General features: G+C 45.1%; 2 protein-coding genes across 3 annotated transcripts in view; one reads left to right on the plus strand and one right to left on the minus strand.

The window, feature by feature from the left end:
* The window catches only part of NAA50 (N-alpha-acetyltransferase 50, NatE catalytic subunit), a 36,183-nt gene extending 35,121 nt beyond the window's left edge, over nucleotides 1–1,062 (minus strand). The window contains exon 1 of one of the 2 annotated variants that reach the window (XM_075000882.1): nucleotides 884–1,062. In XM_075000882.1, coding sequence (XP_074856983.1) covers nucleotides 884–891 — 8 coding nt within the window. In that variant the 5' untranslated portion in view covers nucleotides 892–1,062. The remainder of the gene's footprint in view (nucleotides 1–883) is intronic. The other variant, XM_075000874.1, reaches the window with a different exon arrangement.
* Nucleotides 1,063–1,318: 256 nt separating this feature from the next.
* The window catches only part of ATP6V1A (ATPase H+ transporting V1 subunit A), a 40,051-nt gene continuing 28,736 nt past the window's right edge, over nucleotides 1,319–12,633 (plus strand). The window contains exon 1 of the mRNA XM_075000896.1: nucleotides 1,319–1,373. The gene's annotated coding sequence lies outside the window, so the exon portion shown is untranslated. The remainder of the gene's footprint in view (nucleotides 1,374–12,633) is intronic.

Here is a 12,633-nt window from a genome sequence, read left to right on the forward strand (position 1 = left end):
TCTTTCGGTTCCACCCCATCCTGCTATCTCAAGAAGCTTAAATAAAATGCAAATGCTACATCAAAGCAAACACTCATGCAAAGGACACCATTATTTCCATCTTCCCTATAAAGCAGGCTCACAAATTCTACCTAACCACGATAGGATGCATTTTAAGATAAAACATTATGTCCATTGCAGACTTTCCTGAGCGGCTTCCAGATACTAATCTGATGACACCGTTTGCATCATCACTATTATTAATGGCAGCAAAGCTCGATGCTAAAATTTGTTTTACATCTAATTTTGCCAGATAGCTTCACAGGAAAGACCTCCGCACAAAACGAGGATCTGCATTCCTCAACGGCAGAATGGGAGGACCCCACTCTTCCCGCCAGGATTTCTGTAGTAAAGCAGATCAAGCGAGACAAGGAAGAAGAGAGTGGGTTTTGTCACGCAGATGAGGTACCTTGGAAGAGCCAGGCGCCGCGCTCCCTGCAGACAAGGGGCAGACTTTGCCCGACGCACAAGGTAACACCGAACCCCAGCCGCATAGCTGCATAGCCGCAGCTCCCCGCACCAAGCACCCATAGGGCAACGAGCAAGCCGCCAGCCGGGGCCGGGAACAAGGATTTCGGAGTGGGGAAAGAGGCGGCCTGGAATGACCCGCTCGGGCGGGAAGCGGCGGCTGCGCGGGGATTAACGGCGCGGTGGAGGAGCGGCGCTGCGCGGGAGAAACGCGCCACCAGTCCCAGCCGCGCGCGCAGATTCCGGGGCCGGGTAGGAGCCGGCAGATCCCAGGCCGCGCTGCCAGCCAGGGCACAGGCAGGACGAGCCGCCGCCAGCCGGGGGCACGGGGAGGCCCTGTCAGAGCGAGGCCGCGGCAGGCCGGAGCCGCACTCACCCCTTCATGGTACGACCTGGCGGGGCCGGGATCCGCGCTCAGTGCGTGCGGGGCCGGCGATGCGGCTCCGGCCTCCTCCTCCTTCTCCTGGGCGCTGGCGGTTCGTCCGGCTGCAGCTCCCCCTCCACATGGGCCTCGGGCCGCCCGTCCGCCGCGCTCCGCCCTATCCCGCCGACGTGACCCCACGTCACCCTCGTCTGGCTGCGCCGTGACTGGACTGGCGCGCTGCGGCGCCACCCACGTGACCTCCCGACAGGCCGCGCCGCGGGAAGCGCCTTGGACTGTCACGTGACCTAGCGAGGCCAATCACCAGCCTCCGCATCCGCCACCTGTCACTTTTAAAAAAAAGAATTCCTGTAGCAGGGCTCTCTGATTCGCTCATTTCCGGGGCACGGCGCATGCGCCCTGGGACCGACTGATCAGCTGATCGCCGCCGCCTGCCATTGAAGAGAAGCGGAGCGAAGGGGGTCGGCTCCTATCGCCCGCCCAGGTGAGCACCCCTCCCGCGAGATGCGGCCCCCGGCTGGGGTGAGAAGCGCCGCGCTCGGGGGCGGGGCCCGGAGACGTACTCAGCCCTGCGGGCCCCGGAGTCGTGGGCCGGGGGCGGGATCCCTCGTGGTGGCGGCGCGTAAGGGCGCCGAGTGCCCCAGCCGAGCTGGTGGCCTCGCCACGCTGCTGGGCGAAGGGAGACGCTCTGCGGGCTGGGGCCGAAGCTGGCAAGTTTTTTGCAGCAGGGCAGAAACGTGGGAGGGGGGTGACGCTGGCCGGGGGCAGCGCTCGGCAGCGGCTCCCTGGAGCGGCGTTGTGACTGTGCCCAAGTGATGTGGCCCAGCTGCGGCGTAGGCTGAGCGGGGCCCCGGGAAGGACTCGGCTCAGGACTGTGGGAGCCCCAGGATGGGAAAGTGAGAGCCAGAGAGATGGCCCTTGACTCTCTCGTGCAGGGTGTAGGTTTCCAGCGGGGTGGGATAGGCGGTCAGAAATATCGCGTTGTCTTCTTTTTCCCAAGCTGTTGTACATGCCTCGGCCAAACCCCGGGACAGGGATGCGGGGGTTTCACTTGGCACTGAACGGAGCCAGTTGAATGCACTGGAGATTAGGTGAGAACAGGGTGATACCGTCACGCTCGGAGTGTTGCTATATGGCTCCCTATGCCGTGTCTCTGCAAAACCTGTCTTAGTGTGATCTGGTGGTGTGAGACCATGGTACTGACTATCAAATTTTCTTGACTCCAACGACTGTAGCTGGTCTAATTTAGGAATAAGTGTCTCCCCGTAGCATGTGGTTCCTGAAAACCTCCATGTGCACACCAAGCCCTGCTTTCTTTCACAACTTTCAGACATCACATCTAAGGCTCTTATCAGGCTTGCTAATGCGAGCAGGGCTAAGGGGACAGTTGGCCCTGGACCCAGCATTTCAAAGGGGCCCAAAACTCCAGCCACACTCTTAGCAGCAGCAGTGGTGGCAGGAACACTGGCGCCTTTGAAATACAGTGGAGCACTCTGTTGCAGCTCTGCACACAGTAGGTGGGACAGGGGGAAGCAGGACTGACTGCCCTAAGCCCTGCCCCTCAACCCTTGGCCCTGCCCAGGGGTGGGGAGCAGGGCCCCCAGACCCCTAGGCCCACGTTTCACAAAGTGTTTCTCCTGCTCCTCTTGTTTCCACAGGCACAGATAGGCTTGTTGGCCTGAATTTGATCCCAAATGAAATAATAGAACAGCTGATAATGTACTCAACTCAACTCAAAAAGAATTAGAGGGTGACTAATGCCAATGGGCATTGATTTATCAAAAATAAATCTTGGCTGATTAGTTGCGCTTGATCTGTTTTTGATGAAAAAATAAATTAATTGATATAGGTGGTAAGTCTTCTGTAAGACATTTAACTTGGATACATGACATCTTGATTGATAAATGATGATAATGCAAAATCTACATGATATATATTACATTAATTGATTAAAAACTGATTAACTGACAAGTCTCAAGATGTAATTGTAAATGGAGAATCATCAAGTGGAGGTGTCCAAGGGGGATCAGTTCTTAGCCCTATCCTCTTTGTAACTTTTTATGTTTTTATTAGAGAAAAATATAAAAGTGAGAAATAGTGATTAAAATTTTACAGATGACAAAAGGTTAGGGGAGGGTGAATAAGCAAGAGGACAGGCCGCCGATATCACTCAGCAAACTGGGAGAAGACATTGTGTGTTCCAGTATGGCCAAATGTAAGATCATAAGTCTAGAGACAAAGAACACAGAACATTCTTACAGGATTGGGAACTATCTTGAGAGGCAGTGACTATATGGGGGGATAGGGGGGAAGCAACTTTAGAAACCATGGTGGATAATTAACTGGTTATTAGCTCTGAGTGTGTCATTGGCCAAAGGACTAATTTTGATTCTTGGATGGTAAAATACATCATAAGAAGTTGATATTACTTCTTGGTTTGGTACTTGTACAATCAATGCTGGAGTAGTGTTCAGTTCGGGTATCCACAGTTTAGGAATGATATTAATAAATTGTAGAGGCTTGGAGAAGGACTACAAGAAATGTCCAAAAGCTTGGAAAGCATGCTGTATAGTGAGAAGCTGCAATAAACTCAATCTTTTTATCTCTTCAAAGAGACGATTCGGGGATCACTTAATCAGTTTATATGTACTTACCAAGGTAACAGAATTTAAATAATAGAGGGCTCTTCAATATAGCAGACAAAAATATAACAATATCCAATTGCTGGAAGTTGAAGCTAGGCTAAATTAGACTAGAAATAAGGTGTCAGATTTTAACAGTGAGGATAATTAACCATTGGAACACTTCACCAAACATTGTAGTGGAGTCTCCTCACTGGATATCTTTAAATCAAAAGTAGATGGCTTTTCTAACAGACATGCTTCAGTTCAAATTCAGCAACTGAACTTGAACTAGGGAATAATACAAGGAGAATCCTATGAACACATTTTAATACAGGAAATAGACTAAGGTCGGAAATCTGTGGGGGGGAAAATGTCTCTGGAAGATGAAGATCTCATCTTCAAAGTAGTAAAGGATTTCACAACATCTCATTTAACGTCTTGCCTCCATTAAAACAAGTTTGACTGTGTTAGATAAGAGCTCCTATTGGAGGAAAAGCGCAAAAATAGATTTTTCTTTTTTTTTTCCTTCAACAACTCCAAAATTTTCTTTTGACTTGAAATTACTACTGACTTTCTTTTTTTTCCATGAGCAGTTAAGTCCACATGACCCACTGGTGGGGAACAGAGTCAAGAAAATGAGACAATGGATTGATGTGGAATATCATGCCTGTGTGTTTCACCCTTACTCACTATATATTTCAAGAAGTGTGACTACAGAAGGATAGAGTGGACAGAGGAAACCAGAAAACGCTCTTCCTTTGTATTGCAACTCCCAACTCCTAATATTGGATTCCAGGGAAATAGTTGGTCCAGAATTTCTTGGTCCTCTTTACTTTTACAAATCAACTCTCTTTGCACTGGATTTAAAGGTGATCTGCTCAGGAAAGAAAGCTGGCCTTGTTTCTTCATATTGTTTCTTCATATGTACACAGAAGTCCTGAAAATTTTTTTTCTGGCACCCCCCCTCCCCCGCTTTAGAAAGTTGAAGATAAGGAACTGGCCTACTGAATCAGAGTAGAGATCCCTTTTAGTCTAATATTGTGTCCAGCAGCAGCTCATACCAACTGTTTCAGAAGAACCACGCTACAGTCTAAAAGGGGTATCCTGCCCTCAGGAGTCCTAATCCTGGTTGTTAGAAAAGTTCTGTGGTTTAAAGCTTTGTCCTCCCTAAAACGTTTTCTAGCTCTTCTTTGTTTTCTTCTGGGCAACTGCACCTGCATTCCCTTTCTGTGGCCCAGTAAGGGCACCCATTCTAGGCTTCTGGTTCCCCAGTTGTTGCTTGTCTTGGATGGACTGAGAGGTACAGTAATCTGTGTGATTTCGAGTTGTGCTTAATTTGCCATCATCCCATTCCCCCATACCTGTGTCTGGCTCCACCCTCAAAGGGTCACATGGCCCATCTCACCATCACCCTGTCCTTCTCCCTCCCCCGCAACCCCAACCCATCACCAGGCTTAACCCCCTCCAACTGTCCCCATACCCCAGGACTTACTTTTGAAAAGGAGCTCCAGGTGCTCCTGCTGCTTTCCCAGCTGCAGAACATGCGTTCCACTGGGGGTGGCGGGGTGGAGCCGCCCCCAACTTAAGCAAAATTTGAGCTACCGAGGGTGCATGGGAATGTACCTCGAGTGTCTACTGTATCCAGGTCACGTGGTCTTTGACCAATACCATGAAATCCCAGCAAAGGACAAGCTGCTTAAGCAGGCTTCTTTTGCCTACTCTTCTGAGACAGTATACAGTATTATTGCCACAGCATAACTTGCCACATAGTTCATTCTAAGCAAGGAGTAATTAGTAGAAATTTAAAAGGAATTTAAAAAAAATTAAAACAAAGTACCCTTGTACCGATACCTAAAAGCTTATCTGTGATCACCCTGTCTGCAAGGTGGACTCTGGTGTGAATATTTTTTCAGCCCCTGCCTCAGGTTCATCCTTTGGCTATGTCTACACTTGATGACTTAAAAGCACAGCTGCAGCAGTGTGATTAAGGCAAGAGCACTGGAATATAGCTTTGCTGACTTTCTAGGTAAAGCCTTGTGGAGGTGGCAATACCTAACAGCACTGGGAGCTGCACTACCAGTCCTATGACATAGTTTACACTTGCATTTTACAGTGCTGTAACTTGGGTCAGAGCAGGTGTGTGTGTGTCACCTGCATGAGCCAGAAAGTTGCCCTGTAGACTTTGGTGTCACTCATGTATCCAGTATGACTTAGAAGACACCCTGAATAAGTAGTCAGGCAGGCAAAGAGGGCCTGCTGACAGCTTCAAATAGATGGATTCTGGGTGTGTCATTTTGCATTCTCCTCCCTCTTGCTTTTCCTAAGACATCCTCTTCACATATATTCTCTTCTAAAGGCCCTTTGAAGTTCTTAAACCTCCCCCCAAAGGTTGCATAAATCTTGTCTTCCTCTTAAATAAGATATATACGATCCCACAGTAGCAATCCAAGATTTGAATGTTGTGTTTGTATCACAATATAGAGGCCCTAGCTGCTGTATGCTAGAAGTTAGAAATTGGTGACAGTGGGTGGAACACTTGATGCTTACCTGTTCTATTCATTCCCTCTGAAACACCCGACATTGACCCACAATGGCAGTTCTTACATTCTGTAAACCCCAAAGGTGTGACACTTGGTAAGCGTTATCCAGGATATCATTGTCTTCTATCGCAACATCCTTCCAAGACACTCTTTTTAATTGCAATTTTCTGTGTTTAAATGTCTAAATCTTGCTTGGGTTCTAAACTCTGTCCAGTACTACCTTGTGGAAATAAATTTCCACGTTTCAGTTTGCCACTTTCAATTTCTTTGTCTCTTTGCTCTTTACTATGAGGTTTAGTTAGTAGAAGTTCCCAATTTACCTTACTTACACCACTTACTGTGTGGCATCCTTTCTTGTATCTTCAAGGTATGTAGCCCCAGTCTTTTACATCTCTTTTCACAAACATTTTTGGAGGCTGCTTATTACTCTTGCGACTCATCTCTGAAACCCTTGCAATTTTGTTGTGCCCTTTTGAGCCATGATGACCAGAACTAGTATAGTGTTCCAGAGAAGCTCTATTGTTGGATTATATGCTGGGATTATAATTTTTACTCAGTTAAGAAAACCAAACGTTTTGTTTGCTCTTTTGACTGCTGCTATGCACTGAGCTGTATACAGTAATGCCCTGGTCTTTTTTCCTCAGCTAATACAGTTAATTAAAACCCCACAATAAGTATGTTCAGTAGTTCACACAGTTCCCTCCAATGTACATTATTTTGCTGTTTGTAGATAACCGCATATACTGTCATCTTGCCTATTGACATACCTGAAGTGTTTCTAAAGTTGCTTATGTTTCTTTGCGTTCACCTTAAGTACTTTTGTCATGTGCCGTTCACTGCTTTCCCCATTTTTAGATAATATATGTTTTGTTTGTCTTCACCATTTCTGTATGCGTACTTGGCATTGTCTTCCCCACCATGAAACTTCACGGACCTCTTGGAGTTATGAAATCTGAAGTAGTGGGGAAGTGAAATTTGACAGAGGAAGCTATATTTAAAAATATTTTTTCCCCACAATTATTAAATGCAATTCCTGACAAACAGTTGGCAGGAATCATCATTATAATTCAACTTCAATGCACCTTTAAGGACAGAGATTGCTCTCAGGCAACATTGTTGAATCGGCCAAGAAGTTCTCAGCCAAAATGGGGTTAGGGGGCGGGGAAAAAAAACTTCCCACTTTTGAATTTTTTTTTTAAAAAGGGAAAAATCTCTGTCCCTTTAGATTAAAATTAATTCTATTGTTACTCTCCAGTGCTGTTTCTAGTTCTAGACTGGTTCTCAAAGCCTCCAACATGAAATTTGTCTGGCTTTGAAATGAAGTAGTTGACAACCAGGTGACTTTTCTGATTGTGCATGTGAAAATCTCTCAAAACACTGGACAGCTGAGCTGAAACTTACTCCCACAGTGCAAAATTTGACAGTGGTGGCAAGGGTTGGTGGGAGGGAGGGAAGTGACAGTGAGGGGGGAGATATTGCACTGAGACAGGGCTTCTGTTTTCAAATATTACCATAAAGCATGTTTTTGTCAGAACTTCCCTTAAAGCCCCATCTACTGAGAGGCTTTAAATACATGGCTTGTTCACACTTCTGTGTATGAAATAGGAATAGTACTTATGGAAGCAAGTTTGTGTGTAACTTAAAAAAATTTCCCCTCTGTCCAGTGTTAAGAATCTGAGTACAATATAAGGTCAGTGAATGAAAGGAAAGGTACAATATTTTTCTGATGAAATACAAAAAGTAGCCAATTTGCAAATTATTTTGGAGAAAAGGGGACACTTAAGTTTGTCAGTTGCAGGACTTAAGTGTCTTCTAGAGCCTTAATGAGTTATGCTACATCACAAGCAATGTTCTCTCTCTTTTTCCATCCATGTACAGAATAAATATTATGGGCACTCTGCGAATCATCTGGGTGGCACCTGAATTTCTCTGGGGTGACTGCCCAAGTGCACAGCTTATAGGGAACACTGATCACAACTAAGATTATTTTGTTTTAAATTACAGCACCACTTTATCAGCAAATGAAACTATTAACACAGTTTTAAGAATTCTCCCAAATGCTGATGACTGGTATTTTATTTTCTTAAGGTACTGTAAGTACCTCAAGTAATTGATTACAAAATCTCCAAATCTGACTGACCTTACTTTTAGAGCTGAGTTACAAGGTAATTAGTATCTTCCTCTGCTTACAAATTTAGCCCTAATTTGATACAGGTTGAACCCATCTTTTCTGGAATGCTTGTATCCTGCAACACCTGTAATTTGGCGTAATTTTAGTTAGCTGGATGATCAGTTACCGTGGTTGTGGCCAAGTTTCCCATGGTCCCATAAAGTTTGTTTCCAGCCAGCAGACCTGGCTCTCAATGTTCTTCGCTGTTTGCTGTAATTTACCCCCCAGTGTCTCCTTAGAGCCCAGTGAGCAGAGGAAATGCTGGTAATGTGCTGACAAATATTCTAGCCTGACACCAGTCAGGCCCCCAGGGTGCTGGACAAGACAGGTTCAACCTGTAGTCTTTTTTCTGCTCTTACAGCATTATCTAACGCATTTCATGTGTACAAATTCAACTCCAATTCAGAAGTCGTCATAACCTCTCCTAGAGGAAGTCGTGAATTGTCCTGTCATATGTATTTATAGTATTTAGACCAGCTTCTGATAAAGGCCTCTGTATAGAAAATTAATTCAGATACAGCTTTCAAAACCAATTGGTTTTCAGACCTTTTTCTTAAATTGAAGGTTTGGTAACATTAATCTTTCTTTTAAAGGCAAGTGTCCCTAACTGAGGAATCTTTAGCATTAGAGTATCTTAATGTTGCATGCAAGAATACTTAAATGAACAAGGCATTTTCTTTCTCTTGGAGATCTAATCACAGTGCACTAAGTTGTTTGAGAACTTGAGCACAAGTGTCATTATAAAGTTAGTTTGTCCTTTCATTGCTTCATCTGTGAGTTCAGGAAAAATATTTTCTAGTAGAGAAGCTTGTTCCAAGTATGGGTATATTTAATGAATTACTATATTTGAAATCTTTGATCTTTGCTGAAGTGTTAGTGCTAAAAATGTCTTCAGTGGTGTTGTACGACCTTTATCTATTACAAAATAGTAATATAGACCAGGATGTGAGCTGCTAACATAGGGGTGTGGCTTATTTTCATTTTTGGTGGGCTAGCAAGTTGAATATAGTATCAGCAACAAGAAGCATTACATTTTAACATAACTAAGCAACAATTTTAATGCAACTTTACACCCAGTTAATGCTGACTGGCTTGTAAGGGTTGTCCAGGGTATTTGTTGTCTTCCACAAAATTTTTTGTAGCTTTAAATGTTGACATGAGTAAGGCGGCTGAAAACATTTCTTTTGGAGGAACAGACTGGCTGTTGCACAAGGCATGTGATTATAAAGTCATTCATCCCCCACATGCCATACAGAACCCTGAATGCCATCTTTTGGACCTTTTGCAACAGCTGACCTTTTCTCTCCGGCTGTGCCTAGACTACAGGGAATTGGGAGCAAAAGATATATGCAAACTGTGGTGTGCAATTTGCATACCTTTTGCCAACAGTTCTGTTGGGAGGGCTTTTCTGACATTTGGCCCATCCACATGGGGCCAAATGTCAGAAACCCCCCCTCTGTCGAGACATCCATTAGGTTTAGGAAAGGGCAACTAAACTGATTAGGGGGTTGGAATGGGTCCCTTATGAGGAGAGGTTAAAGAGACTGGGACTCTTTAGCTCATAAAAGAGGAGACTGAGGGGGGAATATGATAGAGGTATATAAAATCATGTATGGTGTGGAGAGGGTGAATAAAGAAAAATTACTTACTTGTTCACGTCATACAAGAACTAGAGGACACCAAATTAAATTAATGGGCAGCAAGTTTAAAACTAAGAAAAGAGAGCTTTTTCACACAGCGCACAGTCAACCTGGGGAACTCCTTGCCAGAGGAGGCTGTGAAGGCTAAGGCTGTAAGAGAGTTAGAAGAACTAGATAAATTCATGGAGGTGAGGTCCATAAAAGGCCATTAGCCAGTGGGTAGGAATGGTGCCCCTGGCCTCTGTTTTGTCAGAGGCTGGAGACAAGTCATTTGATCATGGTCTTCGGTCCCCTCCCTCTGGGGCACCTGGCATTGCCTGCTGTCGGCAGACAGGATGCTGGGCTAGGTAGAACTTTGGTCTGACCCAGTAATGGCCATTCTTATGTTCTTATGTCGACAGAATGCTGAGAACCAGCAGATCTCTTCCGAGAGTTCTGCAGTCTGGACACATGCTCTGTTGAGACAACTTCTGTCAACAGAAGCCTGCGGTGAAGATGTAGCCATTGAGTCGAGGCTGTCCTCAGCTGTTAGAATACAAGACCAAACTGGTCAGTCTTTTCAGTCCTGGTCAAACAGTAAAGTTTTCTCCTGAGATCAGGCTCTTGGGTTACTATTGAAATCTGCCAGCTTTGAACAGGACCTTGAGTCTTTGAACATTGATGTAGGCACCAAACCAATGAAGAACTAAGAGCCACTTTGAAGCAGAGTTTCAGTATCTGTTACATTGAGAATGGCCATATAAACACCTAAAGAAGACTAATATGTCTGGTTTTGTTTGTATGGCTTACAAGACAGTGGCCAACTGGCTGACCTACAGATGTTTCCGATATTTGAATGGCAAGACTGTTGCAACAGTTATCGTGTAATCTGCCTCCATGGTGTATGACAGTGACTATCTTCCAGTGTAGCTCTTATCACTGTAAGTACAGCCCTCAGATGTCTCTGAGCTAGTAAACTTGCCAAAATGAACAGTAATCCCCCCCCCCCTTGGTGCCTGTAATTCTAGAACAGGTTGATTCTGTGTGGCGTGAAGGGTACTGTTTAGTTTATGAATATAGCACTTGCGAGTGTTCAGACCCTACTGTAGTCCACACACCTTTGGTTTTTTTTTTTGTTTTTTTTGGAAAGGGAAGTATTAACTAGCCAAGTGACGGGAAACTAAGAGCGGTGATGACTGTATAGTTTTTGTTACTAATTACAGGACCCTGACCACATGCCCAGAGATTGCTGAACAGCTAGATTTGCATAACATGTTAGGCCAGAGGTCTGCAAACTGTGGCTCTGGAGTCACAAGTTTTTAAGGACTTCTTTGTGGCTCCTGGTGCTATAATTGCAAATTTAAAAAAAAGTTCACCAAAGTAGCAAAAGTAATCTAACTAAATAGCAAATAATGTATGATCTCGAAATATTGCATAACTCCCTCTTTAATATGTGCAGAGTTTTGTGGGATGTGGGTGCGCTGTTCTTAAAGTAGGGGTTACAAAAGTACGGTTTGACATTATTTATTAAGGACTGTCTCGTATTCACATGCATTTCAGCTCTTGAAATAATGATTTTTACCAAGTTCAAAGAAAAGGCTCTTTTTTTTTGCTCTTTTGGTTGCTGACTCCTGTGCTAGGCTCTGCTCTCCCAATGGGCTGAATGAGCATAGGGAGACACATTTTATGCAGGCACTCCATTTAAAGCCAGATCTATGTGGGTCTTTGAACCAAATACTAAGCTGAGTTTGGCTGATGGCCTGGATGTTACAGTAACTCAGTATGAGGTGCGAACCACTTTAGTCTGGAACGCTCAACTCTGAAGAACCTTCTGTTGACAACTCATTTTGTTCTTAGTTCATTAACCATGCGCTATGATGCACATTCCATAAGGGTTTCTGGATAGTGACCCTGTAAACTTGTGTCCTGGTGGGAATTAAAACTGATCAGCATGTTTCTAATGCAGTAAAACTAATCTTTGATGCCTCAGTTTGGTGAAATGACCCATGCCAGGTTGAATCCCACCATGTAACTTACTGAGGCAAAATTGCTGGGCCAGCAGCATTCTTCATACCAGTCCCAGGCAATGCATGTGGCACACTGTGGAGTGGCAGCATCTGTGCTATTGTCCAACTGAGAAGGGTTCATAACTGTGTGCTGCTTTTGTTGTTCTTGAGGAGGGTGACCATCTGACCCATATTGGGTGGGATGGTCCCGTATTTGGGATGCCAAAAAGACGTCCCTACTTATTTTTTTAAAAGGGACAAATTTGTCCCGTTTTCAGGCCTGTCTCCTTGCTGGTGGAAGTCGCTTCCCAAGATGTTGGGGCAGCAGGGGTGCATGGGCAGCGGCTGCTTCCCCAGGGCTTGGGGAACGTGGGCAGCTGCAGCTTCTCCAGGACAGGGCTGGCAGATGCTGCTTCCCTGGGGCTCCTGAGGCAGTGCTGGTGGCTGACACTTCTTTCCTGGCTACCCAGGGCTTGACAGAGTCAGGAGGAGCCACACACCACCCCCCCATCGCCCTGTCCTATATTTGGGACAGGGAGATATGGTCACCTTATTCTCGAGACTATATTTTAAGAAGGAGACCTCGTCAAAGAGCATGCAGCTGTTGCCATGTTTCTATTTTACATAGCAAATTCTAGCAGTTCTTGCTGCAAGAAGAATGTTGCTCTTCATAGCTAACACTCTTCTTTTACATGCATCTGATGAAGCAGGTCTTTGCCCATGAAAGCTCATGGTCTAAAAACTGCCACAGGACTTCTTGTTCATTTGCTCGGTAGGCTACAGAA

The sequence above is a fragment of the Carettochelys insculpta genome, chromosome 1 (genome assembly GCF_033958435.1).
Source record: "Carettochelys insculpta isolate YL-2023 chromosome 1, ASM3395843v1, whole genome shotgun sequence".
NCBI classification, from domain to species: domain Eukaryota; kingdom Metazoa; phylum Chordata; order Testudines; family Carettochelyidae; genus Carettochelys; species Carettochelys insculpta.